Source organism: Bos grunniens, chromosome 18, assembly GCF_055505025.1.
Source record: "Bos grunniens cultivar Pamir isolate PY7600 chromosome 18, Bosgru_T2T1.0, whole genome shotgun sequence".
NCBI classification, from domain to species: domain Eukaryota; kingdom Metazoa; phylum Chordata; class Mammalia; order Artiodactyla; family Bovidae; genus Bos; species Bos grunniens.
Window position 1 is genome coordinate 33,568,745 of NC_141182.1, and position 22,870 is coordinate 33,591,614.

The following is a 22,870-nucleotide window of genomic DNA, read 5'->3' on the forward strand; positions in this document are numbered from 1 at the left end:
ACGCAGGAGAAGGACGCGTGCTGGGAGAAAATATAACAACACGTGTTGAGTAAATAAACACACCCGCCAAGACATCAGAACAGACTGGGTGTCATTCAGTTTCAAAACGGCGCAGCCCTGTGCATCTCTGGACAAAGGGAGCCAAGTCAAAATGTTGAGCCGCATGTAGACGGAGCTGGGGTCTGTGAGATGTCGCCTTCCAGAACTGGCCCTGGCACTGTGCAGGAGCACTGGGAGGGCAGTCGGATTTCCAGCAAGTACCATTTCGTTATCTTTCTCACCATCCTATCGCCACAGGCAGTATCTGGGAATGACACTCACCTAGTCGGAGTGAGCTGAGAGCCTTCCTCGCAAAAGCCAGCCCAAATGAGTGGATGTTATAATCTCCACTTCAAGATAAGGATGCTGAGAGATATGGCTAAACATCACACCCAGGGTTACATGGCAAGTGAGTGACAGTGCCCCAGTAAATCCAGGTTTCCCTGAAACCAAAAGGAATATCCTTCTGCTGAAGTCCAGAGAAAGTCAATGATTGGCTCAGGCTTGCTAGCCCCTGAAGGGGGCTGGAATTTGAACCAAGGACCTCATTTTTCTGACTAAATTCAGATGGTGCCCTTTCAGTATGCTGAAAATAGCTTCCTCTCTCCAACCTCTTGACCAACTTTCAACTTTGTCAACTTTCCTTCGACAACTACAGCCTCTGGTATTTCTGCTCTCTGTCTGAAAGGGAGCAACTTGATAATCTTTAAAATCCTTCTTTAGAGGAAAAAAAATGCCCATCTTCTGCTACAATCCTCAAGGCTCTGTTGGCCTCTGAGCTGGTTGCCTTGGCCTCCACTGTACCTTGGGCTTTGATAACAAATTCTGTCTGAGGACAGGGTGAGAAACACTAATTCAGCCACTTACAGGGGCTGCAGAAGGCAAGCTTGTAAGGTTCCCAGACACCCAGCAGACACTGGTCACGTTTTCAATGGACAAAAACAAGAGTCAAGAGTCATTTTAACCATGTGGCCCTCATATGAGGCTCATGAGAGGGAGGAGGATGGGGAGAGAGAAGGGGAGAGAGGAGAAGAGATTATATCAGGGGCAGGGAAACACCAGTTTAGACTCTTTCCAAATAAATTTAACTTTTGGGCAGAATCTTGGTATCCAAGTAGGCATATAGAATCTCCATTTTTCTCATTTAAAAGCTTCCTATTGCATCCAGCATTTCTACAAGTATTTCTTTGTAGAAAAGTTAGCACTGTGAATACAACTCAGAGGCACGATGAAATAGAAACTGGGACATGGCGCATTCTCCTCACACAGCAATATATCAAAGGTGTGGTTCTGATCCAAGGAGGGGAAGGAGTCCCAAGGTGAAGTGTGGTTTGAGTTTTTCCTGCCCACCTGCATGCCACAAGCTGAGAAAATATAAAAACACAGGATGGTCTTCAGCATTCTTCATGCCCAAGGAAGATCTGGCCAAAATTACCAGTCATCCCCGTGAGGGGTGGGACATCAGCCCAGTGACCTAAAGCTCCGGCCCCACTGCCCATTTCCCTTGGGGGTAACTCACTTTGCTACCCACTGACATCATTTAACAGGCTCTGGAGCATGGCGTGCTGCTTCCCACCTAGGGCCTGAGTCTGGACTTCCACCTTTTCCTGTTTCCCTTAGCATAACTAAGAAGATATTAGGGACTTCCTGGGTAGCTCAGATGGTAAAGAAACTGTGTGCAATGCTAGAGACCTGACTTTGATCCCTGGGTTGGGAAGATCCCCTGGAGAAGGGAATGGAGACCCACTCTAGTATTCTTGCCTGGAGAATCCCATAGACAAAGAAGCCTGGTGGGCTACGGTCCATGTGGTTGCAAAGAGTTGGACACAACTTAGTGATCAACAATTTCAAGAAGATTTTACTGAAGTCTAAGCATTGAAAAATAAACTCAATGAACATAAAGGCCATAAAGATGGGTGCAGTTGGAGAGGGCAGGGGAAATCTACTTTTCAATCTCCGTTTCTCTCCAGCAAAGCTCTAAGCTATGAGACTCATATTCAGACACAAAAGAAGACCTCAAACCAACTTTCAACTTGAAGCTCATCAGTTAACACCTGGGTGCATGCCATATACATCACATGGAATATTATTCAACCTTTAAAAAGAAGGGAATGTTGACGCATACTACAATATGCATGAACCCTGAAGGCATTATGCTAAGTAAAAGAAGTCATTCATAAAAAGATAGTGCTGCAGAATTCCACTTATAAGAGCTCCCTGGAGTACTCAAATTCATAGACACAGAAAATGCAATGGTGGCTAGCAGGAACTAGGGAAGGGGAGAGAATGAGTAGTCATTGAACAGGTAGAAAATTCAGGTTTTGAAAGATGGAAAGAATTCTGCAGAAGAATGGTAGTGAAGATTGCACAGCAATGTGAATGTGCTGAATACCACTGAATTGTAGCCGCAAAAATGGTTAAGAAAATAAATTTTGTGTTTTAAGTACTTCACCATAGTTAATTTTTTTAATCTAGTGTTACAGCTAATAGCATACTCAATGGTAAAATGCTGAAAGGTTTTCTTTGAAGGTCAGGAACAAGACAAGGATGCCCATTATTGCCACTTTTATTCAGCATAATATTGGAAGTCCCAGTCAGAGAAACTGGGCAAGGAAAAAAAAAAAAAAAGGAACCCAAATTGGAAAAAAATTAAAACTTACTACTTGCAGATGATATATTATACATAGAAAACAGTAAAAATTGCCACCAAAAAATGTTAGAATAAATGAATTCAGTAAGTTTGTAGGATATAAAATAAACATATAAAAATCTGTGGCATTTTTATTCACTAACAATAAACTATCAGAAAAAGAAATCAAGAAAACAATCCCATTTACATCAAAAAGAATACCTAAGAATCAATTTAACCAAGAGGTGAAAGATCAGTACACTGAAAACTATATAATCCTGATGAAAGAAATTGAAGAAGACACAAATAAATGGAAAGATATTCAATGTCCACAGATTGGAAAAATTAATGCTGTTGAAATGTCCATATCACCCAAAGCAATCTACAGACTTCCATTAAAATTCCAATGGCATTTTTCATAGAAATAACCTTAAAATTTAATGGTATCACAAAAGACCCCAAGTAAGTCAAAGCAATCCTGAGACAGAACTACAAAGTCGGAGGCATACACTCTCTCTTACTTCAAATTATATTACAAATCTATAAAAATCAGAATAGTATGTTACTGGCATAAAAAAAAAAAAGTGGATACATAGATCAATGGAACAGAACAGACAGCCCAGAAACAAACCCATGCATATAGAGTCAATTAATTTATAACAAAGATACAGGCTAAAAAGAAGGCAAATACAATTACATTGCAATGAGTTTCTAATTTAACTCTGCTTCCTATCTAAATGGAATTAAAAGGCTATTGTTTTGCCTACATTCACAACAACTCATTTAATTGCCATACCAATCTAACCTTCTGAAACACACACCCTGGCAGTCCCTAATCCTGGCTCATCCAAAGCATCACTCCGGCTCCCCTGCAACCACACATCAATGTGAAATCCTGAGTAGAGCTGAGGAGAGAGATTTTGGCATCATCAATGTGTAGGCAGATGGTGGATGAAGTCCATAGTCTTCCAGACGTTACTCCAACAGAAGACAGTGAGACCAGAGGAAGGAAGAAGCCACGGAGATCAACAACACCCACGGGAATGGGCAGAGAAGTAGAAGGACCACGAGAGATGGGTCACCAGATTCAAAGGAGGAGGAGGCTGGGAGCAGAAACTCATGGTCAACAGCATCTAACATAGGATCAGTAGTGGTGAGTCACTAGGATGTGACATTTAGGAGGCGGCTCAGACTGTAAAGCGTCTGTGTGCAATGCGGGAGACCTGGGTTTGATTCCTGGGTTGGGAAGATCCCCTGGAGAAGGAAATGGCAACCCACTCCAGCACTCTTGCCTGGAAAATCCCATGGACAGAGGAGCCTGATAGGCTACAGTCCATGGGGTCACAAAGAGTCGGACACGACTGAGCAACTTCACTTTTCTGGTATTTTTAGAAAACCATCTCCATAGAGTTGGGTGGTGAAAGTGATGGTGACACAAGAATAAAACCGAACGATGGGGCAAATAAGTGCAGGCAGTTCTTTTAAGGTAATTGACTGGGAAGCGAATGAGGCAAGGAGAGGAGTCTGAAAGAAAGGCAGGGGGATGCAAGGCTGGGAGGCTGTGAAGGCGCCATCTGTTGCTGAACACAGGTTGGAGCTAAGTGCCTTTGTAGATTGTGGTCTGCATGACTGGGAGAGAGGGAGATTGAGGTTCAAGCTGCAAGAAGCAGAGGAGGGAAGATTCTAGGGCTGTGATAGATGGGAGCCAGAACCAGGCATGAAGGCAAACCCACATGGGAGGAAAAACCCTTTGTAAAAGGAAATGCAGACCAGGGCCCATGCCACCTCTTCCACAGAGTACCCCCGCCCCATGCAGACCCAGCTCACTGAATGCCAGTCCCATTCCTCACCAGGCCTGGTGCAGAGCTATTATTTCTAGTGAACAAGGATAAAAGGCTATGCCTTGCATGGCTCAAAAGTGGATTCTTGTGTGGGGGCTTGAGAGACGTGCCCGTTCCCACTGTGTGTGGCCAGCGGGGGCTCTGCCCAGGGATGGCTGGCACTCTCTCGCTCTCTCTGATTCTGTCTTGGCCTCTCTCCTTCCCACTTCACCCCCATCCTCAGGTGTCTTGTGTGTTTCTCTTCCCAAGGACAGAGACCCTGGGAGTTCTGCAATGTGCAGGGGCAATCCGGAGCCCTTCGTGAGAACTCAGGCAGAGCCTTTCTTCCTCCCTGTGGAAACGTGAGTAGTGCTCAGCCAGGCAGTGGGAAGGGCTGGCTCATCTTCCTCCTTCTCCACCCCACCCCTGCCCACCGATTGGCATTTTTCTGGAAGCACTGATGGTGCCTCAGTCCATGCTGTGCCCAGCTGTGAAGTGGGGACCCCTCCCATGAAGAAGCCTGCAGCCACCAGCTCTGTAGGAGATGGGAGAAATGGTGCTCCTGGAAGAGAGATGTGGCAGCGGTGGGGTGGGAGTGGGGGGTCACAGGGATCTAATCTGAAGGCTGCTGCTGCCCCCACTCCCCTCCCCACCAAGACTGATGGACCCAACTGAGTAGCCCAGCCCAGCCAGTGGAAGAAGGGCAGCCTCCTCTGTGGGCTTCACTCCCTGCAGGCGACTCTTGGCCCCAGGCCTCTTCCTGAGAACTCAGCCTCTGCCTCATTCCAATGGCAGCCTCACCCCGTGTCCCAGCTTGAGTCTTAGGGTAACCACCTCCCTAGGGATCAAGCTCCCTCACCTTCGCTGTCCCCCCGTGTTGATGCGTGCACTGCTCCCAGGCACCACCCTCTTTCGTGAGCCCCGACTCAGCTCCAAATCACAAAAGGCAGTGGCCTCCTGTGTTTGCCCTGTCCCGCAACTGCCAGGACACCCAGAGAAAACCTCTGGACGCTAACTGCTCACTCGAGTCCGCCACCCCGGCCTCACTGGCCAGATGTTCTCATTCAGCATTGGCCTCAGTTTCCCCCTCTGTCAAATGGGCACCCTGACAACACCACTTTACAGGGGGTGGGAGGCTTTCATGAGATGGAGATAGAGCGTGCCTCTGATGCCCTGCTGCTGATCATTATGGCCCACGTCTCACTCTGGTCTTTGAAAGGACCACTGAGAGCCTGTATTCCTAACCCGCAGCCCCTGCCTTAACTCTGGTGCACACAGCATATTCTCCAAGAGGGTGCCCAGCTGGAAACAGGCAGACGAGCACAGATTTCAGTCCAGACAGACCCAAAGTTGAATCTAGAATCCAGTCCAATCTGTGTGATGGGACTGAAGTCTTTAGCCCCTGAGAGCTTCAGCTTGTTCATCCATGGAGCCTCCCTATTGGATCATGTGAGATAATGAAGTGAGGTGATACTGGAACACACCTGGTATCTGTGGGTGCCGACGTGTGCACTGCTGGCGTCCTCTCTTCAGAAGAAGCAGACAGGCCACCCAAGCTTTGATCAGACCTCCTTGGGATTCCCCTGAAAAGCACTGGAGCCTTTCCCTGGAGGGAACTCACCTCCTCCACAGGCCCAGTGATGCATTTGATGTAATCAACAACTGCCTGAGTCTGTTCTCTGAATCCCGACACGCAGACTTGCATCCAACCAGCCTGTGTATGTTCCTCCAGATTAAACGAGAGCCTGGGGAGAGAAGGACCTGTCAGGGTGTGGGGTCCAGAATAGGCCTCCTGTTCTCCTACGATGGTTATTTACAACAGTGTGCTCCTCCCCATGTCGCGAGTCAGCTGCTCACAGCATCTTACTTTAGAAGGACTGGAAGGTGCAAGAACAAGGGTCTCCACCAGCCCATATGCATGGAGCCAGCGGAGGAGGAGGTTTGGGAAGGCACGAAGGAGCGAGGGCTCCGGGATCACACTGCCAGGGTGATCCCCAGTTTACTAAGGTTGGGACTCTGGGCAAGTAACTACCCCTTTGAGCCTCTATTTTGAAATCTGTCAAGTGGGCATTAATATCGCCAGAGGGTGCAGTGTGGTAAAGTGCATGGTGGGTGCTGACGGTCAGTAAGTGCTGGCATCATGATTAGTTGGAGCTGAATGATCAGAACCTGGGTTTTGGGGGTTCTATTAATGGAAAAGAAGGGAAAGCAGTGGCGGTGTAAAGCACCTACTATGTGCTACTGATAACATAGGCTTTTGTATTTAATCCTTAAAGCAAGCCAAGGAAATGGGTGCGTTATTCCCATTCTGAGGAGGAAGAAAGCCTTAGAGGTTAAGTGACAGATTGAAATCAGTATTGATAGCAAGAGGTGTTCAGCCTCTTGGGCCTGCCTCTTAAGTATCCCACATCCCAGCATGCCTCAGGGGCTGCGGGGGGATTAACAATTCACAGAGGGCCGGGCTGCTGCCTGCACAGTGTTCAGAGAAGGAGAGAGGATATGTGAAAAAGGAGCTGACTCACTGAGCAGGAAGGATTTCCCTCCAGGATACACCCTGAAGCTTCAGGAGCAGGCAGGCAGGCAGGGCACTGCCCAAGGCTGGTCCCCCACCCCCAGGGAGGCTTCCTCCAGCCTTTAAGCACCAGATCAAGGCAAGAGAAGGCATCCAGAGGTGAGGTAGACACAGCTAGGTCTGCCGTAACCACCCAGATCAAAGCACACCACACCCTCCAGCCCAGGTCCCCTCCAGAGGCATGCCGGGTCCCCAGCCTGCGGGTACTCCTGTGTCCTTTGGGCTGGAAACCCTACCTGTCTCTGGAGAAAAGGCTCTTCCCCAGGGATCCCTCCAGGAATCACCAGTTGAGCAGGATACTCTGTCCTGAACTCCCATAGCGTCCTGCATCCTGCCTGTCCTGGAACTCTGCTAGCCCCACTATCCTGTGTCATGGGCTGCCTCCACGCAGACTATGAACTTCCCTCAGTGGTAAAGAGTCCACCTGTTGGTGCAGGAGACGTGGGTTCAATCCCTGGGTCAGGAAGATCCCCTGGAGAAGGAAATGGCAATCCACTCTGGTATTCCGGAGTATCTCATGGACAGAGGAGCCTGACGGGCTACAGTCCATGGGGCCGCAAAAAAGTCAGACTCAACTTAGAGACTAAACAACAACAACCCTGAGAGTTGTTGCTCTGAGAGTACAAGGTCTGTGTCTGTATCACTGCCCAGCTGCATGCAGTTCAAACCCCACCGCCCAGAGTGGGGTTCGCTAATGTCATCACTAATGATATCATTACTGAGTGAGATGCCCTAGATGAAAGTCTGAGTACACAGCACAGCGATGTAACATGGGCAAGGGGAGATGCTCCGTGTGGGTGAGCTGCAGTCTTTATAGTGAAACAGGCTCTAGGCTGTCAGTAGAAATGTTTCTCTGTCAATTGACTCATGGGTTCATTCACTCAGCGCGTATCTTTGGTGCCAGTTGACACTATCTATACACAGAAGATCCGAAAGTTTAGACATAAAGGAAGGCATCACTGGGCATGTAAAGGCACGAACACCACAGTGCATGGCAGGTGATGCACTGCAGGTCAAAGGCAGGGGGTGGATGGTTCTACTAGGGACCAGCAAAAAAGTTAATTTGGCAAACAAGGAGAAGGCAGGACTGCTGGGTAGCGGGGAACCATGACGGACATGGGACAGAGGTGCAGCTAGTGGAGTGAAAAGCATTTCAGTCCAGGGTCATGGACTATTGAGACGTTTTATAAAATCCCCAGGCGAGGACTTTCCTGATGGGGCAGTGGGTAAGAATCCACCTGTCAAGGCAGGGGACACAGGTTCGATCCCTGACACGGGAAGACCCGCACGCTGCGGAGCATCTAAGCCCTTGTGCCACAACCACTGAGCCTGCGCTCCAGAGCCGGAGAGCCACAACCTCCAAGCCTGTCTGCTGCAACCACCAAGCCTGTCTGCCTAGAGCCTGTGCTCCGCAACAAGAGGAGCCACCGCAGTGAGAAGATGCAGGCTGCAACTAGAGAGGAGCCCCCACCTGCCACAACTAAAGAAAGCCCCTGCACCACACTGAAGGCTCAGAGCAGCCAAAGAATAAATAAAAACACTAAAATAAAACCCCCAGGAGCACTGACATGCTGACCATGGAGAGAGACAGGGACGAGGACTTGAGGCTTCAGCTTGGTTCCTACTTTTTTCTTGGGTGGGGCTCTAGGCTGGGCTGCTTAAGAGTTCAATCCTGAGTCCTGATGAGCCTCAGGATCACCGACAGATGCTGAGACATCCTGAGCTGCTGCTGCCCTCAGCGTCCAGATGAGGCCAATGTGACAAATTAGAGACCCTGGTTGGGAAGGGGTTGCTTTAGAGGACCCTTTTCAGGCTGTGACTGTTTTCATCAAAACCTCCCCCAACAAAATGCTTTTCCTTCTCATTCAGGTATGATTAGAAAAATGACCAGGCTTTGAGCTAAAAATACTAATGCTTTATGTTCCTCTACAGAGAGGGGGAAATAAGACAAGAGAATCTACGAAAGTAACAAGGAATTTCATCCTTCAGTGGACTTCAGAATGGATATTTTAGACGCAGCCATCCATAAACATTGGGTAATATCATACTCTCTTCGTGCCGAATGGATTCCACAGACTGAGCCACAAATCTGCATTTAACATCCTCAGTGATGGCCGGCATCCTCCGTGCCCAGGTAGACAGATGTGTAGTCAAGGGCCAATCAACCAAATAGCATCATCTGCGGGCCTGAGTCAGCTGGGGAGGGGCTTGGAGCCAAAGAAACCCCATCAGCCCCCTGCCGGCGAGCTGTCTTTTGGATCCTGGTGGCTGCAGGGCTCGTAGGGTGCTGAATAATTTGACTCCAACTGCAATCCATGCGTTATCTCGACCACCTGCTTCCATTCTTACCCTCAACTCAGGGCTGAGGGGAACACGGTTGACTGTCCTTCGGGCTATCTCTCTATCCTCTGACAGCCCTGGGATTTCCTGATTGTGCTTCTCCCCTCCTGTCCAGCCATCCCCAGGCCTTCAGCTCCCCGCTTAAGCATCACAGCCTCCGGGACCACCCCTGATGAATCAGCTGCCTATTCTGTGATGACTTGTTGATTCGAGGCAGTAAACGCCAAGCTTGCCACACACACTCAGTGCCACCTCTCTCCCAGCCCCACTTGCACCAGGCTTCCTCCCTATCTTGTCTTGCTGCCTTAACCAAGCTATACACACACACACACACACACACACACTTCAAACCTATAAAACCTCATCCCTCACACACACACACACACACACACACACCTCAAACCTATAAGGCCCTATCCCTTCCCACTGAGTTTCCAGTAATCCAGGTACTTTCCCATCTTTGTCAAACTAAGTTAAAAACTCAGAACCTCCACCTCCTTCAACCGTCAGCTGAAACGTCACCTCCTCCCTGAAGCCCCTCCTGACCAGAATCCATTAAGCTGCCCTTGCACATTGGTGCCCCTCGACCCCTGGTGCCCCCACATCATCTCCCCCTCCAAACAGCAGTTTGTCCATGTGGCTGTCACAGATGGAAAACAAGCACCCATCTCAGCCACATTCAGACTGTAACGTCTGGGTCTAAACCGCCTTTAACCTCCCTGATACCCACGCTGCTCCTGACACATGGGAACCTATCTCACTCCACAACTGGGAACAGGAAAACTAAAAGGGCTTCCTTTCCTCATTTTATGAGCTAGAAACCTGGCTCCCACGAGGATGGGGCTTGAGAAGACTCAGGTCTCAAGGGGCTTCCCCTTCCTTCCCCTCAATTCAGAAGCACATGTCTGCGATCACCAGTGAGGCAAATGCTGCCCCAAGAAGATTGTGCCCAGCTCTGTCTATTCTTGATCTGGGAAAAGCAGGTAACTGTGTGTTTAATAAAAGCCAGCATTACAGGGAGGGGATTCACATTGTATCTACCCAGCCCCACACTACACATCTTACATGCTTTTTCTCCTGTATCCTCAGAACAACCTGATGAGCAAAGTCCACCTACCCCAGTTTTACAGAACAGGAAACCAAGACAGTGAGTATCATAGTCTTTGCCTGGCCGGGCACAGGGCTATTAAACGCTCAAGCTGACTCAGGGTTCAAGCTCCAGTGGCCTGGGTCCAGACCTGCAGCTCAGAACTGCGTGTGAGCCCTACCCCTCTGTGTTTGAACTTCTTCAGCACAATTTCAAGAGTATGGTTGGTGCTCCAGAGACTGGATGGCCCGCACACGTTTAGATCAACTTGTCAATGGCAGCCTTGCTCACAACAGATCTTCCCCATCTCTCCTCCCCTGACTCGGGAGGCTGACAGAGCAGTATATTGTATTTCCAAAGGTGTCTTTCATTAGAAAAATATATTCTTTTGATCACCCCCTGTCTTCCCAAAGTCACAAAGGCTGAAGATCAAGTTGCCAAGTGGAATTCAATTCATCATGGAGATAAACATCAGCCTTCTACTCCCCCATGGCCACCTGCCAAGAGCACACGTCAGCTGGTGGGCAGCTGGAGACAGGACAAAATGGTCTGGCCTGCAGAAGCCTGGGTTTGAATCGAAGCTTTGCTTCTGCTCTTGGGCACATCACTTCTCCTCTCTCGGTTTGTGTTTCTCCATCTGTACAGCAAGGCTGGCCTTTCTAAACTACGTGATGACTGAGCGAATGAACTGATGAGTTAATCAGTGATATAATATACCAGCCCTTTTCTTGCTCTGAGATATTCTGACTCTGATCCATTTCTCTAATGAACCACCCAGCTCAGTGACTGGCCAGACAGAATGAAGGTACGTGGATGTAGGGCCGGCATTATACACAGTCTATGAAATTGAGGCGATGATTCACAGCAACAAAGCTTTGAGCTGGACCCCAGGCAGGATGTCCGGTTTATGAAGGTTGGGTCTCTCCCTTTCTGCTCACACTTAAACCCAGCTATCCATCCACAGGCCACCAGCATGGGGCGAGGTGCTGCCCAGGGTTGGGGGCAGCTGGGCTGGGGGCCACGGAGTTGAACACAAGCTGACCTCTCAAGGTCTCTCCAAGTTCCACTGTCTCTGATTCCCTAATAGTCCCTGTGAATAATAGATCTGGTCTCTGACACTGTACATGATAAAGTGACCCGGTACAAAGTCCTATTAAGATAAATCACATTTAAGTTTAGGAAATTATATGTTTGAATCCTGTAATTTAATGTCACTGTGATGCCAGAGAGGAAGGAGAGGGAACTCAATTAGAGGCTAATTAGTCCACGCGACTCCCAGTCCCGGGCTGCCTCCTGCCTCTGCTGCAGGGAGTTAATCAGAATAACCCCTAACCCCAGTCCTGGTGCCTTAGTCTCTCTGCCTATAAAATGGGAACAGTCCTAGTGAAAGAGGGAAGCGTGGCCTTGAATGAGAGAAGGAAGCAAGGGCTCCAAGGAAAGACCTGAGTGTCCCCAGTTCAGCGCCACTGTCTCCCCACCTCCCAGCATCTTCCCTCCTGGGGAAGGACCCTGCGGCTCCTCCTGGAGTCCCGGTAGGTTTCACAGGGTGTGTGAAGTCTGCACCACAGATGTAAAGTCTGTCTGTAGGGGGTCAAGTTTGAGGGTGGATCTCAGAGCTTCCATCAGGTCTTCAGAAGGTGGCAGAGCTCAAACCATCACAAAGTACCACACGCTGAATCCTTTCCTTCAGCATCAGTTACTCTCAAGTCCCTTCATCTCTAACCACCATCGTCCACTGTTTTCACTCTGGGCACGCTGCTGTTCCTGCTGTGGCCAGTGTGATTCCAGACACCATCCCACCTCCTCACACCATCCTGTGGTCTCTCTCAGCACCACCCACCCTGACAGACAGCGCTCTTTCCAGCCTCACTGCTCGTCTCCTAGGAGCCACCTCCATCGATCCTCACCCATCCTGGCCTCTCTCTGGCATCAGCCACTCTATGCTACTTCACTGAATCCCCATCCCCTTCCAGACTCTGTGAACCAAGTCTTCCCAGAATCACTGCTGGGTGAGCTTCTCTCGTACTTCTCTTGGGCTCCAGCCTCTTCCCTTCTTCACTCATGCATCATGCTCTTCCTGGTCAACCCTTCCAGGGCCTCCAGGCTGAAGGGACCCAGGTTAAAGCCTGCCTCTTGGATCCCATAGAGGCCCCTGGCATTCAGCATTTAAGAGCAAACTCAGGGACTTCCCTAGTGGTTCAGTGGTTAAAACTCTGTGCGTCCAATGATGGGGAGGCAGTTCGATTCCTGATCAGGAACTAAGATACCGCATGCCAGGTCCTGCGGCCACAAAGTAAATAAATTAATTTAAATAAAACCAGTTATAAACACAGGTTAAAAAAAAATGCAAACACATTCATGTCACATCCATCTCATGCAGCTGAGATTGCTACAGACTCAGCTGCTATAAGCAGAAGATTCCCCCTAAACCTCCTGTCTCTTTCACCCGCAGGATTCTGTTGGACACCATATTCTGAGACTTGAGGGGTTCCTGCCAAGTCTCTGATGGGAGGAATATTCCATCAGCGGAACATGAGGGTCAAGGTTCCCATTAGGAGGTTAATACATTGAAGGAAGCTCCATAACAGATGGAGTGGAGGTTCCAGAACGCCTGGTAGAAGCAGGTTGGAGAGGGTGGCTGGGGGCTGAGCAGGGGTGTAGAGGCCATAAGGAAGGAGGCAAGAGAGCTCAGTCCAAGGAGACGTGCCCCTGAAACGGAGACGGTGGTGGGCAGGGTCAAGGGCAGAGTGAGATCTGGGAGGAAGGAGGTGAATGGGATGAACTGACTTCTAGGTTCAGAATGGAACATGGGTGCCAGTCTTCTGTGGCACTGCCACAGTATGCCGCCCCCACCCCCTGCTGCCCGCCAGGGTCTGAGCCCACCTTGTCTTCTTAAAGCTCAACAGATGGGTGAGTAAGGGGGTAAGAAGAAAAAAACCTAGCAAGGGATACAAGCCTATGACAGCATGGCAACCCAGCCCTGTAGGATGCAGATGGAAGGCAGTGGCACAGGAGGCCTCGGGACCCCAACCAGCACCAAAGGAGGGGCAGGAACAAAACCTGGGTGCTTAGTCTCCAGTAATCAGTATCAAAGAAAGATTTCCTTTATGATGGCTTGGACCAAATGATGATGGTGACAGTGATGACTCTGATAGAGATAATAAGAGAAGAACTTCTCTTTTGGCCGCACTTACTAAGTCTTAGTATAGTCTTAAGCTTTAATAACTTCAGAGAGAGAAATGTTATAAATATACAAAAACTCATTTGAAAGTTGGCCTAAATTTCTTTTGCATTTATTCACTTTTGTGAATTTTTAAAAATAAGTCTTTAAATTTCCTTTATTTTTTTTTTCCCTTCCCAGTCCCTCTGGCTGAACACAGCAAATATTGACTGAAATGAAAATTAAAATGAAAAGTGTAGAAATTCACAAAACTAAACACTTCAAGAATGGAAAAACTTCAACTTGCAAATAATGCATTCGGTAGGTTGATAGCATAAATGCTTCTGATGTTATTAAAGCTTAAAATCATGAAAGCTTTTGGGACGCTTTGTATTTAAAAGCCATCCTCTTAACTAATTCTCCCGACAATCCCCTGAAGGGTAGGTACCGTGATCGCCCCCATTTTAGAGACAAAAAACTGAGGGTCAGTGAGGTTAGAAGACTTGCCTGAGGTTACTCAGGGGGAAATTCCATAACAGAGGCCACTGCCTCTTGTGATCAAAATGAAGCTCCGCCTAAGGAGAGGTTTAAGAAGGATGTCCCCAGCTCAGGCAACGGTCCCTCTCGGGGGACCTGCCACACAAGCTGCCTACATAGCAGGGAATTATTTCAACAGAATGCAAACCAAGGAAAAGCAGACAGTGGGCCTCAGAGATTATCTCAGGAGGAGAGCTCCAGGGTGTAAATGGGATCTGAGCCTCAGGCTGGAGGGGAGGGGATGAGCGGGAGTGTTTGGGGGATGTTGACACTGACTGAGTCGAGATCTTCCGGTCCACTCTGATGGGAGGGTGTGGATCAGATAGGGAAGGGCTAAGGGAGGGTAACAGGAAACCCAAAGGGAGACCAGAGTGCTGCAGGGAGTGGAAATGGATGAGAAGTGTGGGGCTTGGTGACATGCATGCCCTGTGTGGCTGCTCAAATATTAATCCACAATACATTTTAATGACAGAGACAGCAGTGAGCGTGGGAAGGAACATGAAGGACTTTGGGTACCCTGAATAATGGGGTTGTCACTCCAGGTTCTTATGGTCTCTTCTTGAGCAGGAGCTTCAGCAAAACCTTTGGCCAACAGTCAAGGTGCCAGATGTCACTTCCAAACGTGAACCAGCAGTTCCCTCACAATCGCATCATAACAGGCGTCTCCTAAGGTAACCACCCCCACAGACCGCATCTCAGATCCCCAAGGTACCTGGCCTTTCCTACTGGGCAAGGGTCAGGCTTGGGGTCGGAGAGGCCCATTAAACCCTGCCTAAGGACTTTCCTGGTGGAGACAGGAGACAGCCAGCATGGCCACAGTCAAGGTGGGGAAGAGAGGCCCCACCCACTGGACAGGGCAGCGTGCCCCAGCCATCCATCTACAGCACCTTCATCCTTCAAGGAGATACAACGGGCTTGGACAACACAAACCCACAGCTGAGGGTCTCTCGGCTCCTCGGCAGCCATGGTGAGATAAGTGAGCCCAGAGGCCAGTGCCCCTGACTCCCCAGGCCCCATCCCTGCGCCCACGGAGCCACCTCTCCAAGGCTCAGCTCAGGTCTTGGAGAGTTAAAGTCCCCAACCTGGGATGCCTGCAGGCCATTCACATTCTGACCTTCCTGCAGGACAAGGTGAAGGGGCCTCACACCTGGGAGGAAAGGGGTGGCATTGCGCTTGGTGAGGACACCCCATGTGGGGGCGTGATGAGGGGAATGGGGGCCTACGTGTGAGTCCCGGCTTCCCCTTTAGCTTCAGTTTCCTCAAGCAGAAGATGGAAGCCACAGTAGTAATACCTGTCTACCTCACAGGATGTTGAGGATCAAAATGCAAAAATGCCTCTGACAAGGCAAATGTTACATAAATGCCATTTGCCTCTTCTCCTCCCTTATGCAACTACAGAAGCATTCTTCCAAACAGACCTCCATATCCCTCTCTTCTCACAAACTGCCAACCTCAGTTTATACATCAGAAAATCCAAGGCAGTAAAGCTGCCTTCCAGACAGGGCTGCTATGGCCAGTTGCTCAGGCTGTGCACTGTACAAATCCAGGGGCATCACATATAAAGGGCACTCCTGGAGCTGAGCAGAGCTGTGACCTTCCATACAAAGGGCTAGAATTTCATTTGTTAGATCAGTTTGGAGAATGCCAAAGACTGCAAAGATTAGCTATCATCACAACAGTTATCCAAAGAAGTTTTATAATCACCCTCTCTCCACTGATCCTCTACTGGCAGAGTCCACATGTTTCTAGTACTTAGACTTCCTAGCTCAGTGTACAATCATCAATAACAATGACAAACACACACACACAAATTATATAAACTCTGATTTTAATTACTACCCCCAAGATCCCTCTATCTCATAAACCCAGTGTTTTCCAAACTTGAATGTGTATGTGAATCATTTACAGAACTGTGAAAATGCAGATTCTAATTGGGGGGAGGAGGCTGAGGAGGATGAGAAAGGAGGTGCCGAGATTCTGCATTTCTGACAATCTCCCGGGTCCTTGTTACGGTGAGGCTGATGCTGCCATTTTATGGCCCACACTTTGCAGAATGAATTGTAACTCCCCACCACCAGGCACTGACATGAGGGATGGACTTTCTTTTCCTCTTGATTTGTTAAGGACTAGCTAGAAATAACAGGTCAGGAAACTGAGGCCCATAGGTCACATCTAGCCTGCACCCTCTCCTGCTAAGTACAGTTTAATCCAAGCCCATGTATTTGCATTTCGCCTGGGGCTGTATTTATTTCTGTGTTTCTGTCCTGTCTAAGGCTGTATTTATTACACAGGCATGTCTATTTATTTTCATGCTCTCCATAGCCCTCTCTGCACAATGGCAGCAGCTTTGGGCTGAATAGTTGTGATGAAGACCATGTGGCCTACAAAGCTGGAACTGTGTATTCTGGTCTTTAAGAAAAAGCTTGCTGAGCCCCAAGAGAGACGACCAAGCCATTAAAGTGAGTCAAACGTGAAGTGAGTGGGTGCCGGGCCAGAGTGAGACAGACAGGGGAGAGGAAGGCTGAAGCGGAAATCCAGCACACTCCATTACGCTGTTTTCAGCCCAGGGCCCGGCCAGCCCGCTTGTTTCAGAGGAGAGTTAGCTCTTGTCAGTCACTCTCCTCAGCACAATACTAGATGGGGTCTCCTCAGGGTTCCCTGCTGGTGGAGAAACCCGATACACCCCGGGAAGCTGTGGCAAGTCCCTCTTGGCCTCCATCACAGAGGCCTCATGGAGTTGGCAGAAGCCAGCTGTAGGCAGGGGACTGGGATTCTGTTTGCTGCGGACCAAGCTGTTCTAGGAAACCCAGCTGCCCCCGGGTGTGTCTAGAGGCATGGCCAGCCACCCCCTCAGAGGGCCAATTCACCCTGACACGAGGCCACCAAGCAAAGGATCCACTGTCGAGAGGCTGGCTGTAAACAACCCCTTGGGGGTGATTCGGCATTTGTTCAGGATACATACTGATGGGGTTATGTAGACTCTCCAAGCTGACTTGCTCTGCTCCCTCGCATGAGTCACAAATTCTCTCAACCAGGCTGCTGAGCAGGTGACTCCAGCATCTGCTGGAATACTTCTGGTGGTGGGGAGCTCACTACCACACATGCACATGTTTGTGTAAATACCTGTGAGAAGGTGGTTCAGTGAGCTGAGCTCACATTTGCTTCCACATGATGCCATCTGCTCTCCAAGAGTTGTGCTGCAGAGCCACAGAGAAAGTCTCAGCTGTGTCACCAGCATCAAACTTCAAACCTCTTCCTGGGGGTGACCTTGGTTGGATATGCTGCTTGACCCCTAGGAGCCTCCATCCCCTCACCTTTGCACTTTTCATTCACTGAGTCATGTCTGACTCTTTGTGACCCAGGGACTGCAGCAAGCCAGGCTTCCCTGTCCTTCACCATCTCCCAAGTTTGTTCAAATTCATGTCCATCAAGTTGGTGATGCCATTCAACCATCTCATCCTCTGCCGTCCCCTTCTCCTCCTGCCCTCAATCCTTCCCAGCATCAGGGTCTTTTCCAATGAGTCAGCTCTTCACATCAGATGGCCAAAGTATTGGAGTTTCACTTTCAGCATCAGTCCTTTCAATAAATATTCGGGGTTGATTTCCTTTAGGATTGACTAGTTTCATCTCCTTGCTATCCAAAGGACTCTCAAGAGTCTTCTCTAGCACCACAGCTTGAAAGCATCAATTCTTTGGTGCTCAGCTTTTTTCATGCTGGGAAGGCCCTAACTGAACACAGAGAATGTTTGTGAGGGTCAGTGTGGCAGTGGTAATCAAGCTGTCTGCAGGATGTCATGTGATGCTCATGCCAACTGTGATGAGTGGAGACCATTAGTCTACAAATAAGGAAACAGGCTCAGAGGGTAAGTGACTCAGCTGGGGAGGGGAGGGACAGGGCAGCTTTCACATCCAAGCACACTGACACACCTGAATGCTCTGTGGGTCTCGTCATCTCTCCAGAAAATAGGGGAGCAATATGGAGAGAAGGAAATCCTCAGGCCTCCCAATTCCAGATCTGAGAATCCAGAACAGGCCCCTGAAGGCTTAAAATACATCAGGTCAATCAAAACCTCTCTTTGTTTAGCAAAAGGAAATGTTTTATCAATTCCTCTGACAGGAAATTTGATTTCCATCCTTATCACCACTTTATCATTTCTTCCCAGCTGCTACCAAGATCACAGCTTCAGAGATGGTTAAATGTTTGTCACATTTAATATGATCATCCCCATTTTTCACATACAGGAAGCTGATGGAGGCTTGTTGGAATTGCTGGGATTAAATCTCGGCTGCTTGTGCAACTGTGTGTGCAGGACTGGTGTGCACATGGCTGCCTGGATGTCTGTCGTCCAGATGGCACCAGATGGGGTCTTCTGTGATAAGCAGGAGTGAGGCTGGGCAGCTGGAGACAGGGGCCGGTGGGATGCTAAGTCCTCCTCTGCACCCATGTCCCTAATATTCCTGCTTCTATTCAGTTCTTCCCATCGTGCACGCGTGCAAGTTGCTTCAGTCGTGTCCAACTCTTTGCAACCCTATGGACTATAGCCCGCCAGGCTCCCCTGTCCACAGGATTCTCCAGGCCAGAATACTGGAGTGGGTTGCCATGCCCTCCTCCAGGGATCTTCCCAACCCAGGGATCAAACCCACATCTTTTATGCCTCCTGCATTGGCAGGCGGGTTATTTACTACTAGCACCACCTGGGAAGCTCTCTTCCTGCCACCCCCGTCTTTTCGAAGGCTTCCATCTCTCTCACGGGCATTCCTTCAATCCTGTCCTCCAAGCCAGTGTCCGCAGCTCCCTCTGCCAACCTTCCCCCACCTTCCCCCCACACAATCATCAGGGTGGTCCTTCTCAATTGCAGATCCAATCATGTCACATCCCTGCTCTGAATCTGTCAGTAACTTCCCAAGGTAGATCTCAGTCTCCAGGACACCTGCCAACAAGTTCTGCTCTGTGGGACCTCTGCCTGCTCTGGAGCCTGCTCCATGACTGCAGCCTCTGCGGGCTCCTTCCAGTCACCCGCTGGGTCAGGCTCTCACCTCCACATTCTGCCACCTCTGCCTGGAGCCTGCTTTCCAACTCTCCAAGACGGCAGATTCGAGGCGGCTGCCTCCCTCCACAAACGGCAGCCTCCGTCCTCTCCCCTTGAACCCGAGCAGGCTCCATGGCTGCCTTGTCCAGCGGGGCCCGGGGAAGAAACGCCCTGCTGGCCTGTGCCCCCCATGCCTTAAGGGACTGGCAGCTGCCACGCCCTCTCTAGGGAGCTCTGCGTGACCTGTAAGACAGTGGTCTGCCTGCCAGAGAGGCCAGTTCTCAACCATCCCCACCGAGGTCCCAGGCATGAGAGCAAAGCCTTCTTGCATCCCCTAGACCAGGCTATCGTCCAGCTGAAGGCTGTCAAAGGACCTCAGCTGATGCCAGGTGGAGCAGAGGAACCCCTGAATGAGTGCTGTCCAAACTCCCAACTCACAGAACCAGGAGACACAACAAAGTGGGGGCTGTTTTAAGCTTTAAGTTTTGGGAAAGCTATTACAGATAACCCCGTTCTCTCTCTCCCTCCCCTGTGTTGACTAGCAGGCGGCGTGCCTCCTTCTCCCTGGAAGCCGTTTCTGATGACACCAGCCCGTTGTAGGTGCGTCTGCTCTGTATTCCCATGGGCATCCTCACCTCACCCACCTGACTGTGCCCAGCTGCTAACTTCTCTGCCACCACCTTACTAGGTCCCCAGAGACGAGGATCCTGTGTCTGTCTGCCTCAGCATCGTGCTGAGAGCACGGTAGTCGTTACATAAGTATCTCACGGAAGAGTGAATGCACAGGTATATGGAACACTCACGACACCTAAGGGGTTCCCGATTAGGGGTGAGAGGTAAGCTAAGGGCACAACCAAACGCTTAAAACCAGCAAGCAGGGTTCAGTGACTCTCCATCAAGGTTAGGCAGGAACTGAGGCATAAACTATGTCCAGCTGGAGGACACTGGGTAAGTAGATATTCCAATACACGCCCATTAAACTTCTCTAAACATCTTCATCTGTGGTAAGTGATTCCTAACACTTTTTGCTGTCGTTCAGTTGCTGAGTCATGTCCAATTCTTTGCAACCCCATGGACTGCAGCCCACCAGGCTCCTCTGCCTCCACTTTCTCCTGGAGTTTGCTCAAATTCATGTCCATTGAATCGGTGATGCCATCCAATCATCACCTGCCCCCTGCTTTCGCCTTCAGTCTTTCCCAAGATAAGACAGATAACAACTCCCTCCCACCAACAGCCATTGCAGACACCTACACTCACCTGAACACTGGCCTAGTTTGTCCATTCATTCCTTCACGCATTCATTCATTCAAGAAGCATCTATCAAGCATCTCCTGCGTACCAGATGCATTGCCAGTTGCTGGAGATTCAAAGCCAAAATCACGAAGTCACCAGAGCCATGAGGGCCAGACCTGGAGCACCTCAAACAAACTTGGTGCTGATCAGGGAAGGCTGCTCGAGACCTCGGATGGGTTCTTGAGAAAGGGTGAGTGGCACTGAGGGGAGCTGGGTGGGAAGGAGGAGTCCCAGGTATAGAATTCCCTGCATCCCTTGCTTCTGAGTCATCAAGAAAGACTGCCCATGGCTGATAATCATGAAATTAAGAGCAGCTGGGAACTGGGGCTAGAAAGGGGAGGTATACTTGTAGTGGGGCAGGAGAAGATGCTTCTCAGAAGAGAGAAATGAAACAGGCAAAGTCCAAGGCCTCCAGTGATGGAGAAAGGCTGAGACTTGTTAAAGAGGGGGAAAAAAATGAAAAGCTTGAGGCAAAAGGCAGAGTTAAAGCTTAATTAAGAAAGTAGGCATTTCAGGTTCACACACATAAGCAAACAGAATCCCCCGGCCCCTCCTGATCATCACCGAGTAATTGCTTTAAAGCGGTGGTTTGTCCTGCTTGAACGGCCCTTAAACACAAGTTGATGAAAGTCATGGACATATGAGTAAGTGAAGAAGGCGCTCCTTGACACCTTTGTTCCTAGCTTGACTGGCCACGTGTGACCTGGGGAAGGTCACCGCTCACCCGTGGGGCCTCTGTTTCCCTCCCCTCCAGCAACACACCAGGGCATGGCGGGGACGGAGTCAAATGGATCCTGCAGCTCCTCTCGTCCTGGAGCTGTGTGACCTACTTTGATGTTTAACACAAACTCACTTTGAGTCCAGTCCTCTGGGGTCTGCATCTCACCTCCATCACTTATGACCTGTGTGAACTTGGGCACAGCGGGTTAGCACTTGGAACTTTGCTTTTCTCACCTTGAGATTGGAGTTTTTAATGCCAGCCCCCTACTTCTGTGAGAATTAGGCAGAGCGAGTCCAAAGCATCAGTTCCTGGGGAAGTTAATCTTCTTTCTCCCCAGGAGAGCTGCTGCTGTCTCCCGCAGGGCACTGCCCCAGCCAGTCAGCATCAGCAACTCCACAAGGTACCCTCACGGAAAGGATGCAGGCGGCAGATTCAGCGGCCATGTGCGCTGATGCTTGCTGGTACTTGCTGTCCCGCTGTGTGAAACAGCGCTCCTACTCCCCAGATTCCTCAATGGGTTCATACTCCCTCCTTCCTCTCCAGGCCAGAGTCTGGGAGCCCCTTCCTCGTGGGTGCTGCTTCAGAGCCCCAGCTTCAGGGCTGAATCTCTTGCTACCATCAGACCCTTCAGGAAGCATCACAGTTACCTGCCTCTCCATCTTCCGAGGCACTCCCTCTGCTCCCAGGACCAGAAGCTCTGGGAGAGTAGAGACCACACGAGTTTCCTTCTGACTTTCCCAGACATTGCCTGGCACTTTGCAGCAACCCCATGACTGTTATCTAAGTCAACTTTTTGACTCATTCCAACCCCACAGCTACACAGCCACTAGCTAACTGTGTCACCTTTGGGAATACATGTCTTTCTAGTCTCACCTGTGAAATGAGCTCAAGAGTAACTACTACTCACCAGAAAACACCATCAATGACTGGACACCTGTTTTCTTATATACCACTAAGAAAACAAACAAACAAACAAACAAAGGATACTTCCGCAAACCTTTGACTCAATGTTTTTAATCTCTTGGAATTTCATTTTATATTTAAAATTATTTTAAAATCTCTTTGAGATTTAATCCATATAGATTTTATCTCATGTCACTCTTGCATGCGTGTGTGCTAAGACGCTTCAGTTGTGTATGACTCTCTGCGACCCACTGGACTATAGCCCACCAGGCTCCTCTATCCATGGGATTCACCAGACAGGAATACTGGAATGGGTTGCCAGGCCCTCCTCCAGGGGATCTTCTCAACCTAGGAATCCAACCCACATCTCTTAAGTCACCTGCATTGGCAGCTGGGTTCTTTACCACTAGCCCCAACTGGGAAGCCCATGTCACTCTCTGGCATGAATAAAAAGGAAATTTTTAAATAAAAATAAACTATAAATTCAAATGTGTTGAAGTATTCCTCGATGTTCTTAATAGTCAGAGTTACTCTGCCATCCAAAAATCATCAGGTAACTTTCCAAACAACACGCACCCCCACCCGCCCCGTATCATTAAAGTTATTGGTGATACAGCATTTCTTACAGGAATCCTTAAAAGAAACCAATAGTCATGTTTGCTGTGTTGAATGTGGCTCTTCAGTGATGCAGAGCTGGTCTGCTATTGATGTCTGCTCCCCAAATATGGCTAAAGAGTGC

The 22,870-nt window shown here is 49.4% G+C and overlaps 1 protein-coding gene across 41 annotated transcripts in view; it reads right to left on the reverse strand.

The window, feature by feature from the left end:
* Positions 1-22,870, reverse strand: part of LOC147353366 (uncharacterized) — a 478,153-nt gene that overhangs the window by 78,575 nt on the left and 376,708 nt on the right. For 26 of the 41 annotated variants that reach the window (XR_015145060.1, XR_015145064.1, XR_015145061.1 and 23 more), the window contains one exon: positions 5,973-6,233. The exons of 2 other annotated variants lie outside the window; for them this stretch is intronic. Coding sequence is in view for 2 of the 39 variants with exons in the window: in XM_086349562.1 (XP_086205688.1) it covers positions 6,110-6,233 (124 nt within the window). In the remaining 37 variants the exon portion in view is untranslated. Of the gene's footprint in view, positions 1-2,587; positions 5,051-5,972; positions 6,234-20,471; positions 20,798-22,870 lie in introns of those variants that run through there. 13 more of the 41 variants (XR_015145070.1, XR_015145069.1, XR_015145071.1 and 10 more) reach the window with 6 other exon arrangements.